Consider the following 21,046-nt stretch of genomic DNA (forward strand, 5'->3'; position numbering starts at 1 on the left):
ATCATCATATTTTAAGCAAATACTTTGTGAACAGCATATGGTTAAGTCATTAAAGAAATTCACTCTGACACTCTCTTTTAGTTGGCATGTTTAGATCACATAGAGTTCATGGGATTAGATGTTTGGATTTAGGTGTACCATTTTACCATTTTCTGTTTTGCTTTACTTTCATTGTTTTTTTGTTATTGTTTTCTATTTTTATTATCTTGCCATCTTTTGGATTCTTTATTTCATTTTATTTAATTTAAAAAAGTATTTCATTTTAGTCTACCATGTTTTTATTTACTACAGTTCCTTGTATAGTGTCTAGTAATCACTCTATGGATTACAATATAAAAACATCATTTCAGGGCCAACTTAAACTATTTTACCATTTCAAGTAGGATGTAGAAACTTTATTCCATTTAGTTCCCTATATCCTCCCTCCCTTTATGTTGTAGTTATCTTATGCACGATATCTACGTATGCTGAATCATGTCAGATTATGTTACTTTTCCCAAATGTCAGACTATCTATTCTATGTAGCCAGATATCTACCATTTCTGTTACTCTTCATCTATATCTCTTATCCCAAGCTTCCATCTGGTATCATTTCCTTTCTGTTAGAAAAACTTCCTTAGAAATTCTTTCAGAGCAGGTCTACTGATTAAAAAAAAAACTTTTAGTTATTTTTTTTATTTTTTTTTTAAAGATTTTATTTATTTATTTGACAGCGAGAGATCACAAGTAGGCAGAGAGGCAGGCAGAGAGAGAGGAAGGGAAGGAAGCAGGCTCTCTGCCGAGCAGAGAGCCCGATGCGGGACTCGATCCCAGGACCCTGAGATCATGACCTGAGCCGAAGGCAGCGGCTTAACCCACTGAGCCACCCAGGCGCCCTAGTTATTTTTTTTAATTAAAATTTTTTTCTTTATTTATTCGACAGACAAGAGATCACAGGTAAGCAGAGAGGCAGGCAGAGAGTGGGGGGAAGCAGGCTTCCCGCTGTGCAGAGTGCCCAATGCAGGACTCCATCCCAGGACCCCAAGACCATGACCTGAGCCAAAGGCAGAGGCTTAACCCACTGAGCCACCCAGGTGCCCTGTTTTTTGTTTTTGTTTTGTTTTGTTTTCATTTGAAAATGTCTTCACTGACCTTCATTTCTGATGGATATTTTTACTGGATCTAGAAATCTGGGCTAATGTTTCTTTTCCTTCTTTTCCTTCAACTTTTAAAAAATACTGTGTCACTACCAGATGGCTTCCATGGTTTCTGATAAGAAATCCATGGTGTTATTTAGATTTGTCCTATGTAGCTGGTCTTAGATCTTGAGTGGTGGTCTGTCCTGCAGTTCAGATCTGAAAGGCTATGGTACATTAAGGTCAGACCCATGCATATTCAGTTTGGTGGTGAGCTTAGATCTCATAATCCTCTTTATATGGTCACTTCCCTGAGCTACTTCTTCTCAGATCTCTGCCCAGTATTTTTTTGGTTCCCATGGCTCCCTTTTTGTTCCTCTAGTCAGAAAGCTGGTTCTTAAATAATCCATTTCAATCATGAAATGGGCAGAGGACATGAACAGACATTTCTGCAAAGAAGACATCTAGATGGCCAACAGACACATGAAAAAATGCTCCACATCACTCAGCATCAGGGAAATACAAATCAAAACCACAATGAGATACCACCTCATACCAGTCAGAATGGCTAAAATTAACAAGTCCGGAAATGACAGATGCTGGTGAGGATGCAGAGAAAGAGGAACCCTCCTACACTGTTGGTGGGAATGCAAGCTGGTGCAACCACTCTGGAAAACAGCATGGAGGTTCCTCAAAAAGTTGAAAATAGAGCTACCCTATGACCCAGCAATTGCACTACTGGGTATTTACCCTAAAGATACAAATGTAGTGGTCCGAAGGGGCATGTGCACCCGAATGTTTATAGCAGCAATGTCCACGATAGCCAAACTATGGAAAGAACCTAGCTGTCCATCAACAGATGGATGCACAACAGATGGATGTGGTACATATATACTATGGAATACCATGCAGCCATCAAAAAAAATGAAATCTTGCCATTTGCGACGATGTGGATGGAACTAGAGGGTATCATGCTTAGCGAAATAAGTCAATCAGAGAAAGACAACTATCATATGATCTCTCTGATATGAGGAAGTGGAGAAGCAACTTGGGGAGTTCGGGGGGTAGGAAAAGAAGAAATGAAACAAGATGGGGTCAGGAGGGAGACAAACCATAAGAGACTCTTAATCTCACAAAACAAACTGAGAGTTGCTGGGGGGAGGAGGGTAGGGAGAGGGTGGTTGGGTTATGGACATTGGCATGAGTGTGTCACTTTGATGTGATCTAACATTAAAAAAGTATCAAAAGGAAACTATACTGCATATCAACATGGAGTTTACTAAATCAATCAAACTGCTCTTCCTACTCATTGAGGGTAACTTGGGCATCCACACTGGCCCAGCTAGGGCACATGGGGTGAGGGACAGAGGTATAGGCTCCCAGAGCTCTGGAATTCCATAGGGTTATTGTACCTGCTGTTCAGGAGCTACGTGAGATTTAGCACAGCAGCCTGCATTCTTACAAGGTGACCTTGCTTAAGGTATATCAAGGGGACTTAAGGAAGGAGAGGCACTGTGGAAAGGAAGGTGGGAGAGGACCATGGTTCCAAGGTCAGGTATTGTGGAAGGGGAACACACATATATACACACATGTACACACACAAACACACCCCTCTTTCATTTCTCCGATAGTTGGAACCTTGAAGGTCCTTCTGTTGCAGGGGATTTCATGAGGCATACTATATAAACCATGCTCAAGTTTTCTCTCCCCTCCTTGGTGAGGGGATGATCACAGATGTGGATATTTAGTGTGCAAGACTGGGCTTTACACTCAACCACTCAAGAAGGATAGCTGTAGCTGGGTGGGGAGCAGGTCCTTTTGAGACGCTTATGGCACAGGCCAGGAAGGAAGATGCTCATGTCCTATCCTCCTAGGAGAGGCCCCATGGCAAGAATAGGGAGTTTGGGCAGACAGCTGAATGTAAACATGCTCTTATAGGTTTGTGTCCTCGGCTCTCTCTAAATTCACAAAGGCACATGACAGTGGTGCAGTTACATTTTATATGTGACCCCAAATCCTGGGTTTCCCTAAAGGGAAGAAATGAAAAATCATTGTATCAGAACTTCTGATCTGTGAACTAGATCAAGAATAAAGATAAAGTCTGTGAAAAGAGGAAAAAATTACTATCATCACGAGGGGACTCTTCCTTTTTTTTTTTTTTTTTTTTTTAAGATTTTATTTATTTGACAGAGAGAGAGATCACAAGTGCAGAGAGGCAGGCAGAGAGAGGAGGAAGCAGGCTCCCCGCAGAGCAGAGAGCCTGATGCGGGGCTCGATCCCAGGGTCCTGGGATCATGACCTGAGCCGAAGGCAGAGGCTTCAACCCACTGAGCCACCCAGGCGCCCCGGACTCTTCCTTTTAACTTACTTCATGTGCAGACAGGTTGGGCTGGTGGGCATCTTCTGCTCAAGCCTCTCCAGCATCTAGAGAGACAGTATCTGTAACACGAGACACACTTCCATACTAGGAGCCCTTCCTGATGTTTAATTTAATCCCAAGGATGCCATCTTTTTAAACTGGCCCCCACAAGTCTAGTTCTGTTAACTGAGTAGATAGAACATACTGATGAGGGAAAAACAAGGTGCTTCTCTGAATCACACGTGGTTGGCCAAATGGAGTAAAAGCTGAAAAAATCAAATGCTACCCAATAAAGGTTGGAAGGCAGTGGCCAGAACTGGTGACAGAAGCACTGGTGGGTTGCCCGTGCTGCCAAGAGCAGCTGGGTTTTTGAGTAAAAGGTATAACAATAGGTCTATAAGTACGCAGTTCTATGTAGAGTGACTTTTTCCTACAGAGAGTCTCCATGGGGACAATGCGAAAGGCAATTTATGAGGTATATTAGTTTCACACTTACAGGTACCATTGGAAGTTAAAGAGTGGTTGGGGTAGCAGAGAATCTGGATGGTATAGCTTAGCTGACGGAGCATTAGACAAATTTCCAGAAAATGTGAGTTCTTGTCCTGGTTCTGCCACTTAAGCCTAGAGAGAGTGGGCAACGCATTCCCACCTCCACAGGTCTTAGGTTCCTTTTATAAAATAGTGAGGACAGTGATATGGTGATTTTAAACCAGAGAATTATAAAAATTTTTCTGAAATTCCTTCTCCATCAGAACATGAGTTCTAAACCCCCCTTCCTTGAGTTGGGCTGGCTGACCTCAGTGACTTGCATCTAGAGAACAGAACGCAGCACAAGGGAAATGCTTGACTTCCAAGGCCAGGTAGTAAGAGGACACACAGCTCCCTTCTGGCTTTCTCGCCCATGCATGATGCCCTGGAACCCAGTCACCTGTTGTGAGGAAGCCACTTCCACGTGGAAAGCCACAGTCCCAGCTGACAGCCTACATCAACCACTAGCTATGGAAGAAAGCATGTCTTTGGGTGGTTGCAGCTTACCATCTTTTTTTTTTTTTTAAGATTTATTTATTTATCTTAGAGAGATAGAGAGATGTGTGCATATGTGCATGCATGGGGGGCAGAGATGAGGAAAAGAATCTTAAGCAGACTCCCCGCAGAGCACACAGGGTGAGGCAGGCTCAATCCCATGACCCATGCCATTACAACCCCAACAGAAACCAAGAATGAATGCTCAACCGACCAAGCCACCTGGGCACCCTTCCAGCCCAGCATCTTTGAGCTGTTCTAGCCGAGACCACAGGGAAGAGCATTCCCTGCCAGGCCCCACTCCAGCTGAAGGTCCATGGGCAAATGAATGCTGTCACTCTAATCTTTCCATTTTGGAGAGGCTTGTTATACAACAACAGATATGCAGGAAGAGTTAATGCCTAAGGCAACGACTGGGTGATGCCCAAGAATCCTTTTAGACCTGGAATTCTGGAGTATCAAAACTGGGCTAATTTCACATTATAGGATGAGACAGAAACCGATCAGCATGCAGACTTGGTCTTTCAAACCCGAGAATTATAAACCGAGCAAAATGAACCTGTCTGTGAAGGCTTATCAGGATTGGGTCTTACACTTCTTTTGAAGTCTCCACAAAAGGTTTTGGGGAACTTGAAACACAGGGAGTGGTTGAGGAAGGATCCAATGTTCTCCACAGTAAGACAGTTGTATCTACAAAAGGTTAACTTCTATGAAGAATCAGGGTCTGATCAGCCACATGAACAAAGACTTTAGAAGAGGATTCCTCTTAAAATTTGAAGGGCACTGTAGATAAACTAGATGGGAAATATGTCAGAATATTAACAGTGGCTCTCTCTAAGTAGCGATGGTTATGAATGAGCTTTGTTGACTTTTTTAAAACATTTCACTGTTTTTCAAATGTTGTTTTGGTGTTTGTTCATATGTAAGAAAATGTGCAACAATAATGGGAATAAAGTTGATAAAAGACAGTATTGGGCAAAGGGTGTTCCATGGAAAATCATGAAGAATTATTTAGAGAAAAAAGAAGGACTATGGCCAGAGAAGTTTATTTTGTTGTTACTAATCTAGGTTTGTTTTTTTTTCTAGATAATTTTTTAAATTCACAGTTACCTAAAATAGAACAGACTTTGGGTTATTTGCTAATTGCCATCTTAGTATTTTGAATGGGCAAAGGAGCCCTGACACTCTCCAAAAGGGAGGAAAAAGTAGACAGTATGGCCCAAACTTGGCCATACTTGGGGGTATTTCTTCAGATTAGTGTTTACCATTCTTGGAAACTCTGTCATAAAGCAAGGTCCATTTAAGGTCAATGCAGACCTCCCCTGGGCCCAGGCCTGGGTCCTTGGAACAGGTACACACCTACTCATGTCCATGAGCCAGGAAGCCTCCTTCACCCCCAAACAGTGGGGGCTGGGGACACCACTGAGCTCAGGAGCTCTGTTCAAGGAGCGAATGTCACCTGGACGTGTGAAGATAGAAGTCACCCCACATGGTGCTAGATGGGTTAGGCTGGTATTGCCCTCATCTCATGGAGAATTCTGGAGTATATTTTGATTGGTGAAGAGTTTGTGGGGCTCAGCTGGTGCTATTCTTTTCTCCTGAGATGTAACAGGGACATCTTTACTCTTAACCAGAGTTATCAGAAAATGTCGAGGCCCAAATGGGAAACTGGCCTAATTTTCTGGTGATTCTTACTTAACGGTCACACAGGGAGAATTTCACGGGAGCAAGCCTTAGGAACTTGTCACTGAAATTCTCAAAGGAATATTTAGCTTTTCCTGCAGAAAAGGAGCATGTTCAAAATGGTGGGCTTCAGACCATCCTTTTTCAACTTAAAATTTATTGAAATGATCGAAAGGGCTTTTAGTGAATTCCTTTTTGCCTCAGATGCTCCCAGAGGGTTCTGGGTGTCCCTAGGCTAGGGCTTTCCCAAGTTTCGAAGCCTACCAGGCACACAATTCTCCTTCTGATAATTCTTCTTAGCCGAACAAAGTACCCCACCAGGGTAGGAACCAAGAGCCCCAAACAGAGGGAGGCCCCTTTTCCATTCTGCTGTTTACTGGGCCACAGTCAGAATTAGCATTCTGCTTGCGAGTATGGTTCTACTTTTTCCCTTTGTTTGGAATACAGAATCACTCATCTGGAAATTACAGGGTAATATGAATGAATCGTGTGTCCTGATATATCTACGTTCTTGCAAGGCCTGCTACTGCCTTAATCACCAAATAAACAGAAAGGAAGTCTCAAACATTCCTTCCTGCCATTTTCCCCCCCTGTGTCGGGACTTACGATGATGTGCATAACTCCCCAGTCAAGAGCCTAGGAAGGAAAATTCCAGCAAAATTAGCAGGATCAGCTCCAGCTGGAAACATCAAGCCATCGTGAAGAGGGCCAGGCTTTTCATTCTGCACCGAGCCTGCACCCAGGGGCATCAGGAGAACTCCCACTTGGAGTTCTCCAAGTGGGCTACAACCTTCATGGACCAGACCAGCTTTTCCTTTCAGACCTACAGAATTTACATCCAGAGCAATGAAACAATAAAATGAGGCCAGTCTCCTCCTCTTAACCATATTCTTCTCCACGCAAGAACGCTTGGCTGAGAAACAGAGCTTATGAATTCTGATAATCACCTCAGCTCTGCTCAACATAGACCCTGCAGGATACATCTCTTCCTTTATGCTTGTTTTCCAGAATGCCTCTCTGACTTACCCGAAGCCCTCTGAGGGCAGGATAACGTTGCATAGCCTCCTCATTTTCTTCCACTTGTTTAGTGTATTACTTAGGTAACAAATACGGACCGGAGGGTGACTGAATGGTCTCAGTCATTGGTCCACATGGATAAATCACCTCTGGGGAAACCAGGAGAAATGAGCAGCCTCCCAGCAACTGAGGCTTTTCCTTCTGCAATGCTGGCTTCTGCGAACATGCATGTATGGGCTTCTCGGTTGCCGCCCTGGATCTCCCTCTTGCCTGACTTCAGCTTGTGTGTGCAAACCAGCATTCGCTGTAATGAGAACACCAAGAATTGGCTCCTTCTGCCTGACACTCTTCATTCTTATTAATAAAAGGGAGCAACGGCTCTAATCTCACCACACGTCTTCCCTCCTGCGACAAAAACATACGCAGTAATGGAAACAAAACTTTGTAGTTTTGTAGGAGATGATGTCACTTTAATGAATGCTGATGAACTAATCACTTAATATGGGACAGAAGGAAGAGTCCAACACGAACGAGTTTCCGGTTAGTGTTCCGTTCTCTCAAGAAATGAGGGAAGCCGTACTTTATAATACTGCCAAGTCACAGACACTGGCTTTCTTTGGAAAGCCAGGATTCCTATGGGACTCTCTGCCCCCTACCCCTTGCGCATGTGGTCACCCCAAAGGCTTCCATTTACTGACTGTCATGGGAAGTTGTTAGGAGCCCAGACTTGGAATAATGTCTGAATTTGAATCCCTGCCTGCCGCTGACTGGCTGTGTGATCCCACGCCTTGGCTTTCTCGGCTGTAAAATGGGGCCAGTAATAACCGAGGGTGTGGGGTTGCTGTGAAGATCACAGAGGTCATTCATGCCTGCAAAATGCTGCAGGCACACAGTGAGGGCTCTGGACACCTTAGTGTTCCTTATTAGCACCGTGTCCTCTCCAGCGTTCCTTTAATTCCTGCCGGAACCCTACCAAGAGGTTGCTACTATCATCAGCCCCATTTCACAAAGGAAGAAACTGCAGTGAAGAGAAGTGTAGTAGCTCATCTGAGGACAGAAAGTAAAAGTGTCAGGAGTCAAAGGCAGGCCTGTCTCATTTTAAGCTGTGCACTTCCTGCCCACTGCTTCCTGGATGACCACACTCACACACACAGACACACACACACACACACCACAAAACTACGTCACACCAGAATTAGAAAAGCAGGTGTACGACTGGACCACAAAATGGTCCACTGGGAGCCTCGTTATCCAGGGGTTCCAAATGTCTCTCCATCAGATTGTTCCCTTTTTTGAGTTCAAGGCCCGTGTTTTTGCATTTTTCCTCTCAAAAAAAAACAGCAATCAGTTCTGACATACAATGGGCACTCAAAACTCCCCGGATTTGCGTGGGAATTCACAGAAGAAAGCGGAACTGTGTCCTGGTTTAGAATACTTGATCAAACAATCCAAACAAACCAGGAATCCCCTAAAGCTTTGGAAAACTTGCCCAACAGAGCGCGTGTTTTCTGGAGACAATGAGGGTTTTGAGCTGAAGCTGAGCATTTCTAATCTCATGAAAAAAAAAAAAAATCATGTGAGTGCAAACTGTTCCTATCAGAACTCCAGGTGGGGTAAGGGGAAGGGCCTCTCATGCTGGTACAGAGCCTGCTAGAAGTAGAGGTTTTGAAATGCAGATAATCTTAGGATTGTGGTCCTTTTGTCCCAGTTTTTTCCAAGTGTTATGAGGGATACTATGTTATTTCTGGTGTTCTGGCAAATGGATCTGAGTATTACCAAACATCCTAGACCTGTTCCCCCTCTGAGGTCAAGAGGAGGTGAGGGCTGGCCAGCAGCCTCACTGTCCTGGATGTGTGCAGGTACTGAGCCTCAGTTCCCTCATCCATAGAATGGGCATAACAGGAAAACACGCCTCAAAGGAATGTTGAGATGCTGTGAGAGAATGCACAGAAAAGGACTTAACATCAAAGGGTTAGGGCATCCAGGAAGCAGTCCGTGACCACCGGCCATCGCTGCTGAGCTTTTCATGATGCTAACAAGAATACCCTGACAATGTATGAAAGTGTCCTGCATTTTCACATACATGGGATGATTAACATACGTGCACACGTGTGTGCATACACACTCGAGAGCTTCTCTGTGTATTTTGTGGCTGATTCCCAAAATCAGCCTGGAGGAGGGCAGGGCAGAAATGACTGCCTGATGTTGTGGGTGAGAAGGCGGTAGCTGAGAAAGGGGAGGGTGTGCCGTAATTCACGAGCTGGGACAGGGCTGGTGTCCACCTCTGAGCCTACTTCATGGCTACCTGCGAGGGGACCGAGAGGCCAAACATGCGGAGGAAAGAACTGGGAGCTAGCCTGCCCATGACGATGGGCAGGGGGATTCCATGCTCATCTGCTCTGGGATGGTCTGTTCATCCACTTGTTAGTTGGGACCCCACAGATTCTGTGACCTTTGGAGGTTGTGGCTTAAGGTCTGAGAAGCACCGCTGTGGGGAACCCTGTTCCCCATGCCAAGGGAGGGCGTGTTACTTCAGAATAAACTGAGGTGTTGCTTGAATTGTTGTCTATGTAGATTTTTGTTAGAGAACATTTTCTTTTCCTTTTTTTAAAAAGAGATTTTATTTATTTTAGAGAGAGAAAGAGCATGAGCGGGAGGGGCAGAGGGAGAGGGAGACAGACTCTCAAGCAGACTCCGCCCTGAGCGCAGAGTCTAACATGGGGTCCAACTCAGGACCCTAAGATCATGACCTGAGCCGAAACCAAGAGTCAGACACTCTACCAAGTGCACCAGCCAGGCGCCCTGAGAAAAGTTTCGAACAAACCGGCAGAGATAAATGTATGGTGAACAGCCAGTGCTGACCTTCCAGTTCCAACCATCTCGGCTCTGGGCCCACCCCGTTTCACCTATACCTCTGGCCATTTCTGCGGCTCCCTGATTGTTCTGTAAGGAAATACATGGGGAATTGACAAGCAACGCAGACTCCCCCTGTGCCCTGTGATTCACGGCGGGCAGGTCTGGAGTGGCCGGGGATTTGCTGTTCCCATGCCTGCCACCCTTTCCCCCCAACAGGTGCCATAGAAGGTGGATGCCAAACTAGGGGACCTCTGAGGGCCCACCATTGCAGCTGGAGGATTCAAGTGACAATAAGACCGTCGGTTCTGTGAAGGGAAGCAGGCAAATATTTCAGCTCTGCAGCTTTCTGAGAGCCTGCCACAGAGGACTGAGGACCCACCACACACACACACACACACACACGCACACACACACGCACACACAATGGTGGGAGTAGCAAGATGAGACCGGAGGAAGAAGGCTTGTCCTCAGGCCTGAGTGAAGGCTTTCCCCGGAGAGTACACTCTACTGCCAGGCTTGTCACCTGCAGCCTGATGGTCTATTTCCTTACAGAACAATCAGGGATGGTCTTCAAACTATCAACTCCATGACTCCACACGCAATAGGAGTTCAATAAATACCCAGTGTAGGAATAAGCAAGGATATGGTTATAACAGCTCTGACACCCCAGCTACCAAGCTAGGATTTCTGACCAACCCCATTAGTGCGTAAGATATGGGATGGATCTCCAAGTGCCGATGAAGAAACTGGGGCCGGGTATATGGAAGACGTAGTGCGCGAGGGTGATTACTACGTGCTCAGTGTGTGGGAAGGACGATCCCTGTTATTGTCCAAAGCCAGGCAGCTCCCACAGTGGGGCCAGGATTTGAACCCAGACATGCCTGGCTCTGGCCAGGCTGCCTTACCGAGCAGTGTCTGTGCTGGGAAAGCGGTAACCAGTGGCTTCTGAAAGGCTTCATACACAAACGTGTGAAAAATATAAACCACTTGGCAAGCCCCAGACAATGAGGAACTTCAGGATAAGGAACAAAATCGAGGGAGCTGGTCTACATGTCTTTTTCTTTTCCTTTTTTTTTTTTTTTTTTTTTTTTTTTAAAGTAGAGCACTGCAATATTTCAAGGACAGTGGATACCAAGAGCCTGTCCCCCAGCGGCCTGTCTTGCCGGTGTTCTCATCCATGCTGAGCGAGGACAAACACCTGAAGCCTGGCAGACCACAGGGAACAGGCCGAGGCATGATACCCACTCCTTCTTACCTCTTTGCCCTGTCTTTCTCATCTTCATCCATTAGATTTTCTATGCAGTTTTTCCTGCAAAAAAAAGAACAGATGATTATTGTTCTGCTTCTAGACCTTTCTTACAGGTCTATCTGGGTGTCATCATTTTGTTCTTATCTAACCTACATGTCTGAGCCCAGAGCTTCTCAAAATTTGGGTGCCAGCAAAACCCTCTACACTCTGAACAATGACTGAGGACACCTCAGAGCTCTTGTGTATGCAGGTTCAAACTGAAAAATTTTAAATATGCAAGCACTCAGTCCGTTAAATGTCAGAGCCATGCAGTTATCAGAAGTCAAAGAGCTTCTAGAAATGTTCACTGTATATACACGAGAGTAAAAAAGGCAAACCATGTGTTACTGTTAGGAAAGTTGTTTTGACCTCCCCAGGGGTCCCCAATCACACTTTGACAGCCGTTGTCTAGACTCAGCTCAAGAAGTATCTATTTATCCCGGATCTTAAACCTGCAAGGTGCCCATGACAGAGGAAAGAAAGCACAGATGCCATTTATAGATCTGTTCATTCAAATACACAAACCCCTCTTACATGCAGCCAGGAAAAAAACAGGGCCCTAATCCTTCCTTTAAGGCATTTATACTTCCCTAGACAGTCGAGGCGCACAGATGCAAAAAATTAAGTAACAATCCAGGAATGTTCTTGCAGCCCGAAGTCATCAGAGGCTACTTCACCGCCCAGAGCCTGCACTCTCCCAGACAGCTGGCTGGATGTCTTAAGCCCTACAGATCCAGGTTCCTCTGCCACACGCAGGCCTGTGAGTCTTTACGCCTCAGAGCCATGGCTCAGACTCCTTATTTTATTCACACTCTTCCCAGGGTCCTGTCTGGGGTGGGCCTCCTCCAGCCAGCCCTCTGAGCAGAAACACTCTCTGGGTGTCCATGAGGCCAGAGCCTGCAGGGGAATGGAGGTGAAGCCTGTGGTGGCCGAGCAGGCAGAGTGACTGGGATAAGGGTGGGGACCCCGGAAGAGCTGAGTCACCATTGCCCACACGCCTCTGTTCTCAGTCTGAACTCAGAACTCAAAACCCGTCACTTTGCAAATACACTAACACCCTCGAAACTTCAAGAGGTAGACACGTTTTAATGGGGCAAATGAATCTTTGTCTAAGATAATCTGGTTTTGTGATTTCGGTTTGGCAGTGCACCGGGTGCACTGGGACGGGTGGGAACTGGAGGAGGAGGGAGAATTTTGCAGTTCCAAAGCTTGTGCTCTGTTTACACACGTGCTCCATTCACTCAACGGCCACCATGTTTTAAGGATAGCTTTGTGAGACACACCATTCAACAGTGGAGGCTTGTGTCATAATTAAAATGGGGTTACCACATCTGCAAACGGGCATGTGCTTAATGTTTTCCAGATGGAATCTGGTCAAAGTTTTAAGACACGAAAAACGTGGTGCCAGGTCTATGCTCCCAGGAAAGTGTCGGCTACACATGTCTCCAGGTCATGAGCGAGGACCCAGCCAAGCCAAGCCCTTCACCAGGGTCCCCCCTACCCCCCGGGACAGAGCATGTTCATGGGAGGGATGTGGGCTTCACCCTGATTTCCTGAGGTTCTGGAATCATGGGGTTACCACGATTCCTGGGATTGCTTAGTCATTAGTGAAAATTTACAAGTGACTAATAGCTGTTCTTTATCAACCCCATCTTCTCTGTTTTATATTTGTTGGTCCTTAAACATTTCCTGAATTCAGGAAGCCTTGATGACCTGCACCTATTTCACTTCTTCCTTGTCCCTCCCGTTTCCTTGCCTGATTCTTCTCATGTGACCCCTGTCTACACTATTCTGCTCAACTGCACCTGTGTGAAGAGAGGTGATGTAAGCCAAGTTCTCCGGGGGCACCGGCCATGGGAGCTCCACGCCTACTGAGCCTGTTGTCTCCCATAACCTCCCTTTATTAGAGAGAGAGAGAGAGATTGAGAGAGAGAGAGGGGGAGAAAGCAAGCATGAGAGGTGGGCGAGGGGCAGAGGGAGAGAGAGAGGCAGACACTCTGCTGACCAGGGAGCCTCATTCCAAGAGTCTGAGATCATGACCTGAGCCCAAAGGCAAGGCTGACGTTTAACCTACTGAGCCACCCAGAGGCCCCTCCATGGTTGTTTTCTGTTGTTATTTTTTTATACTAAAGGAACTTCAGTGAAATACACATTACATAAAATGTGTCACTTTTAAGAGGACGGTTCAGGGGTTAAGTGCATTCACAATGTTGTGAAACCATCACCACTGGCTCTAGAAACCCTTTCATCTTGCAAAACTGCAACTCTGTGTCCTTCAATCACTAACTCCCCATTCCCCCTCCCCCAGGCCGGGCGGCCACCACTCTACTTTCTGCATCTGACCACTCCACGCCCCTCCTATAACTGGAGTTATTCAGTATTTTTCCTTCTGTGGCAAGCTTATTTCAATGTTAGCATAATGTCCTTAAGATTTATCATGTCATAGCGTCTATGGGGATTTTCTTCCTTTTTAAGGCTGAATAATAGTCCACTGTGCTTCTATCACATTTATTTACCCAGTCATCCATCCACACACACCGAGCGGCCTCCACCTTCTGATTATCACAAGTGGTGCCTCTGTGAACACGGCTGTACTCCCCACCTCTGTATTTTTGAGCCAGCCTCTTATTTCAGGATGTAGAGGAGCTAGACAGGGCCCAAAGGGACACAGGAGAGAGGGGGCGCCAAAAGACAAATTTTTTTCTGCGAACTCTGGTTAAAAGAACAGCTGAGAAGTTTAAGAGGTAGCAACCACTCTTCTCAATTGCATAGTTTGCAATGAGGATTTTGAGCAGTGATTTTTTTTTTTTTTTTTTACAGCCACACAGCCAAGGAAGAGAAAAAGGAGCTTAAATGAGGGCAGAGAAGATTCTGTCTGGGTCTGGGAAAATAACTGTTGATGTGATCAACCCCCAGAGTGGACAATGGAGGGAAGCTACAGAATCTTTACTCAGGACAACCACATGTTCTAAGTGCCTTAGACATTTATGAGATCTATTGGTCAAAATCCCAACAGGAAATGAGACTTTGTTACAAAGGTGTGGGTAGGGTCTAGGGGAACCAAGAGGGATGGCATGGTTATCTAGGACTGGTATCAGACAAGCTGTTAACACCTCGCAGGGTGAAGGGACCAGAGGGAAATAGGTTCCCAGACCTGGAAGGAGTGTGTTGTATAGGGGAGGGGGCTTTTGGTGGAAGGATGCAGCCAGCCTGAAGAAACCTTTTCATTAAGAGAGAAGTCAAGGGAATGAATACCTCACCTCCCTCTCCACCTGTTCCATCTCCCGCTGGTGTCTCCTATTGGGTACACCACCCAGAAGGATAAGGCAGGGGGCCCATGACGTCATCAGTGTGGAAGAACCCTGGGTGCAGAGAGAAGGGTGGAGAGGCTTGGAGGGGGACAGGAAGGATACCCAGCATGCCAGTAATGTTCGTTCCTAAGAGGCTCTTTCAGTTCTGGGTTTCTTGGATTTTCTAGAACACAAACTATTTGGAGTCTTTCAAAAACATTTACATTTCTCCACATTTGAAGGATAGGCACCTGCCTCTAGGAACTAAACACTCAAGAAATAATAACATGATAATGATGAGAGGCTGAGGAAAAAGAGCTTAGCAGAGAAGATCTTTGGAACTATTTAAGCCACAAAATCAGTAATGATAGATTGTAACCCAAAGAAGAAACTATTCATGAGTCCATACCGATACAAATACTTAAACAAATAAATAAAGGGGCACTGGGGGGGGGGCAGATCTCCTTTACAGAAGAACTCCAATTCATAAATATTGAAGGAATATAGGAAACAGAAAATCACTTCCAGTACTGCGTAGTAATAACTGTTGCAGGCAAGCTCCATTGATGGATGCTGAAATTAATACGCAAAAGTTTATGAAGACAGGATATCTGCATAGTTTAAAGTATCTCCCTCGATATATCTATTAATTACAAAGGAGAAGGGCAACTTTGTAAGTGGAGAAGGTTGGCAGACACCACCTGCCCTAGGGTCAAAATTAACATCACCAGTATAAGTTACACTTCAGTCTCAAGTGCTTGTTCTCTTGGGTGTTTATATTTCAGAGTGTAACTATTGTATCATAGCATAGCTGCATGCTTAGTTTATTAAAAAGTGCCAACTGTTTTCCAAAGTGAACCTACAATTTTATGTTTGCACCAGGCGCATGTAAAAGTTCCAGTGGCTCATTCTTGCCAACACTTGGTAATGGTTTCTTGCTTTTGGTCATTCTAGTGGGTGTGTTGTGGGAGCTCACTGGGATTTGAATTTTCATTTCCCTTGAGATTGATGGTAATGAGTATCTTTTCATGTGCTTATTGACCACTGAGAAAGCTTCTTTTGCAAGGTATCTTTTCTTTTTTTTCTTTTTTTCTTTTTTTTAAGATTTTATTTATTTATTTGAGAGGCAGAGATCACAAGTAGGCAGAGAGGCAGGCAGAGAGAAAGGAAGGGAAGCAGGGTCCCTGCTGAGCAGAGAGCCCGATGTGGGGCTCAATCCCAGGACCCTGGGATCTTGACCTGAGCTGAAGGCAGAGGCTTTAACCCACTAAGCCACCCAGGCACCCTGCGAGGTGTCTTTTCAAGTTTTCTTGCCTGTTTCTTCTTTCTTCTTAAAAATTGGGCTGTTTGTCTTCCTTGTACCGATCTGTAGAAGTTTCTCTCTTCCACATACAGGACGCTACCAGATCTAGATATCAATTTGTGAACATTTTCTCCCAGTCTGTGGCGGGCCTCTTCATGTTCTTGATGGTGACTTTTTAAATTTGATAAAGTCCAGTTCATAAATTTTTATTTTCATAGTCAGTGATTTTTGTGTTCTCAGAAATCTTTGCCACTTCAGTGTCATGAAGAATTATCCTGTTTTCTTCTAGAAGCTTTATCATTTTAGCTTTTGCATTAAGATTTATAATCCATTACAAATTAAAATTTTTTCCTCTCCAATCTGGACATTCAGGTACTCTAGGATCATTTATCGAAAAGACATTTCTTTCCCTATTGAACTGCAGTGGCATTTTGGTCAAATGTCTCATATGATCCTATATGTATATTTACAGAATCTATTCAGGTTTATCTATCTACAGGGTTTCAGTTGCACACAGACACACAGGATAAACATTTTTAAAACTTAACTTTGTTTTTTAGAACTCTTTCACCTTCTCAGAAAATGCAAAGGCATTACAGACAGTTCCTACATACCTGCATCCAGTATCCCTTATTATCAACACCTTACATTAGTATGGCACACTTGTCACAATTAAAGAACCGTCATTGAAAGACTATTGTTAAATAAAGTCCATATTTTATTAATATTTTCTTAGTTTTTACCTAATGTCCTTTTCCTGTCCTAAGATCTCATCTAGGACACCACATTACACTTAGTTATTGTGTCTTCTTAGGCATCACGTAGACGTGATATATTCTCACATTTTCCCTGTTTTGGATGACCTTGACAATTTGGGGGACTATCTGTAGAACATCCCTCAGTTTGGGTTTGTTGATGTTTTTCTCATGGTCAGACTAGGCATATAGGCTTTTAGGAGGAAGCCCACAGTGGTAAAGAGCCATTCTTATCACATCATACCAAGAGTATTAACAAAACTATCTCTGTGATATTGTCACCGCCTGCCTGAGGTTGTGCTAAACTTATCTTTAAACTGCACGTTAGTGACATTTACACATAGTATGTGCAACATTTTTCTTCAACTTTCAAATACCCCTTTTCCAGATACAGAATTGCTTAATTTGAAGTGGTAGATCCAATTTTCAGTCTCAAAAAAATACAATGAATATAACATCTTCTCTGTTTTTAGATTTTATACATAATCATTGAACTTGGATCAGATGGACAATTGAGCCCACAGCTTTTAACTGAGAGGCACTTCACCTGGAAACATTCTGAGCACATGATTTGAAGACAGCTAACCTGCTATTTAGGGAAGCTTGCTCTGTTTCCCAACTCTGTGGCATCTTGTATTTGTCTATCTTTAAGACAGTTCTACGCGATCTTAACTCCTCTGGCTTTATAGGGATTCTTGGTAGCAATGTAGTGTGAGCTTTCCAATTTTGTGCTTCTTATTTAAGATTCTTAGCTATTCTAGGTCTTTGCATTTCCTTGCAAATTTTTAGAATTTACATTGTCAATTTCTATAAAAATGGCTGCTGCAACCTTGATTGGGATTGTGTTGAATCTAGATTGTGTAGAATCTAATTTGGGAAAAACTGAAGCTGAACCATGTTGAGCCCTCTGGTTCCTGCACACGGCTTCTCTCTGTGAAGAGGTAATGGGGTGTATTCAATGAGGCACTAACGTGATGTTTGGTGATTCAACAGGTAGTCCCTGAGTGCCAGCAACCTGCAAAGCCCCTGCTGTCATGGCTCTTAGAGGGTGGGGGCAGGTAGAGGGCGATGGGGGCAAGCCACAAGCAAATAAATAAGTAAATAAGTCAACTGCTTGTAACTTCTGTGGAGAAAAATAAAGGAGACACGATGCAGGGTTGGGGGTTGGGGTTACCGTAGTAAGCTCGAGTCCTGCTCTGGTGTTTTAGGGACTCACATAAGTCCCACTAAGACCATGTTTGAGGGGTGCCTGGGTGGCTCAGTGGGTTAAAGCCTCTGCCTTCAGCTCAGGTCATGATCTCAGGGTCCTGGGATTGAGCCCCACATCGGGCTCTCTGCTCAGCAGGGACCCTGCTTCCATTCCTTTCTCTCTGCCTGCCTCTCTGCCTACTTGTGATCTCTGCCTCTCAAATAAATAAATAAAATCCTTTAAAAAAAAAAAAAAAGAGAGACCACGTTTGAGCTATGACCTGAGGGAAGTGAGCCATGGGCCTCCATACTGGACAAAGGTTGGTTTTCATTCTGCGTGAACGGGAAGGCCCTTGAGGTTTTGATCAGAGAGGCGAGGGGTAGCTCCCTCAGAGGACAGCTGCAATTCTAGAACAAATTAAGTTTGTACATATGAAAGTACCCAGCACAAGCCTGGCCCACAGCCAACACTCAAAATCAGGTCATCTTCTTTGATGTCAAGAACGAGGCATAACCCGTCTTCACACATACCATCATGTCCAGCCCTGCTCCTTACCCATACTGAGTGCTCAGTGTAAGTATCTGAGGCATGAAGGAGAGAAGCAAGGGAGGGACAGGCAGGCAGGGGGAAGAAAGGAAGGCCAGACAGAGCCAGAGCCACACCCCATCTGAATTCTGGTGTGACTGCCCAGCCCCGACTTCCACAAACCTCTCAATGACCATGGTGAGTCCAGAATAACAGTACTCACAAAGTACATTTAAAGGCACAACCATGTCCTGAAGACTACAAATTAAAACAAAAACTGCTGTGTGTGCAGGAGCGATTAACTAAAGGCAAAAGCCCCTTCACATTCTGCAGGAGGGGCCCAAGGCTTCCTCATTGACCCTCTGCCAGGGCAAAGTTCTGAAAAACTCTAATCTCATTTTATCTCCATCTGGTTCTATGGGTAGAGCCGGCTGGCTCTGATGACCTCCCCTTACAAATCAGGAAGCACCACCCTTCTGAGGGACCCGCTCATGGACACAGGGCCTGTGAGCAGAAGCCATCCTGGGCTGTGCCTTCTCCAAGGGGACTCGGGCACATTACCCACCACCCACTGTGCGTGCTCCGGCTTCTGACTTCCCAGGCAGGCTGATTTAAACTTCAGTTCCAACCCACTTATGACCTTGAGCAAGTCCCTTAAACTTCTGAGTTTCTGTTTCCCTCATCCTAAAGTGAAGCTGACACCCACCAGGCAGTGATGGTGTGAGTCGTGCATGAGAAGTAGGTCTGCATGCATGGGTGCAGAAAAGGGCCAGTGGGATGCTTGCAGCCAGGCCTCAAGGTGAGGCCTGTCCACCCCATGCCCAAACATCCCATGCCCACCCATCCCACGCCCTCCGCCCATCATGGTCCCACTGGGGGCCTGAGGCCCTGCTAAGGCAGGAGACTCCAGGATCGTCTTTCTTCTGACTGGCCTTAAATTTCAATGAACATGCTCTGTGCACAGCAGCAAGGTCCCTGCAGAGTGAACCAAGAGGTACTCCTGCCCAGAGAAAGAAAGGAATGTATGGGTGGGAAGAGCATGTTACCAGCCGTGAGGCACCCACAGATGGGCGCTCCTGCCACACCTCCAGAGACCACGTATGGCTGCCAGCAAGCAGAGTGGTGGAGAGTACCAAGCAGGATGGGGTGGGAAAAGCCCCTTGGGCTTGGCCCAGGAAGTAGCCTAGTGGCAGAATCTAAGCCAGCAAGACCAGTAAGCACCAACTGGGCTCTTTCCCCTAAGTGCTGAGACAGGAGGCAGAGCTAGCAGGACGCACTGGGTCTCTGAGCTCCTGAGGCTGGCATGAACCTCTGGGAAGAGGAAAAGGCCGTGGTGGGCTGGAGTCGCCAGGCCCAAGCTGAGACCCTGCTTCTGCCCTTCAGTAGATCGGTAGGACCTTGGGCAAGGAGGTGTGCTGCCAGCCCTTGTGCCTCTCCGGTGATGTGGGGATACAGCAGGGCCTCCTTTGTTGCCCGGTGCCAAGAAAAAGATAAGAGAATTGGTGAGAAACCCCCAGCACAGGACTCAGGCACATATAAATCCTCAAAAATTTCTAGCTACTATTGATCACAATATCAGTAACTATAACAAGCTAAATAGCAAGCAGTAGAAACTGGTCCTTAAGCCTGTAAAACACCTTTGAACAGGGCAGGATTATTGTTCCTGTCTACCAGTCGGAGTTGAAAAGTGTGTGTGTAGGAAGGGGAGGGAGCATGGCAGAAAGACAGACAGACATGCTCACACACTGCCTGGAGTGGTGGGCCTGCCCACGGTGTCCATTGGTAACTCAGCAGAAATTGGTCATTGTCAGGCTGGGAGGGAGGGAGAGAAGGGAATGGAATAAACACAGAATGACTGAGGATGTGCTCAAGAAAGAGCTATGGACCTTAATTGAATGGAAGAACAAAAGTGAGGTCGGCATATGACATTTTCATTACCTAGGTGAAGTTTCTACCTTACGGGTTCTGGAACATTCTTTCTCCTAGCCTCCTACTGCTATACAATGGATTGGAAGTTTGGCCCTGGGTGAACAGGGGCCAGCAAATGGCAGCATGACTGCTTTCTCATAGCGTATCTGCCCTCGGTCCCACAGTATGTCAGCAGGGAGGTGGGAGGTTAATGATTCATTCAGGCGACAGAGACCCCCATGGGGATGAAAAGCTCATTCCTGGGTCTCCAGAGAAGGTGATGTGCAATATACATGTAGAGTATGTTATTCTAAAGCAAAGGTTGGCAATGCTTTTCTGCAAAGGGCTACCTAGGACATAGTTTAGATGCAGACCATAGAGTCTCTGCTGCAACTACTCAACTCTGCTGTTGTAGTGCAAAAGCAGCTGTAGACAGTATGTAAATGAGTGGGCGTCATTGTGTTCCCATAAAACTTTATTTACAAATACAGGCTGGGGGCCAGATAGAATCACAAGAATCAATACTCAGCCTTGCACTTCAGGGTCTTTTACTTTCTTTTTGTACAGCCAAGGTAGGTCAGTGGGTCCTTCCATAACATCTTGAATTTTCTTCCAAATGACTATGATAAGCCTACTGTGTTGCAGGCCATTGTTTTTACAAAATGAAACCATGACATTTTCAAATTGGCTGAGAAATGGTTTGAATTATAGGATCCAACTTATCTGGAGAATCCT

At 45.4% G+C, this 21,046-nt stretch overlaps 1 protein-coding gene across 7 annotated transcripts in view; it reads right to left on the bottom strand.

The window, feature by feature from the left end:
- Nucleotides 1-21,046, bottom strand: part of NPAS2 (neuronal PAS domain protein 2) — a 154,053-nt gene that overhangs the window by 68,812 nt on the left and 64,195 nt on the right. For all 7 annotated transcript variants that reach the window (XM_032351793.1, XM_032351792.1, XM_032351789.1 and 4 more), the window contains one exon: nt 11,309-11,362. In XM_032351793.1, the coding sequence (XP_032207684.1) occupies nt 11,309-11,362 (54 nt within the window). The remainder of the gene's footprint in view (nt 1-11,308; nt 11,363-21,046) is intronic.

This window comes from Mustela erminea, chromosome 7 (assembly GCF_009829155.1).
Source record: "Mustela erminea isolate mMusErm1 chromosome 7, mMusErm1.Pri, whole genome shotgun sequence".
NCBI classification, from domain to species: domain Eukaryota; kingdom Metazoa; phylum Chordata; class Mammalia; order Carnivora; family Mustelidae; genus Mustela; species Mustela erminea.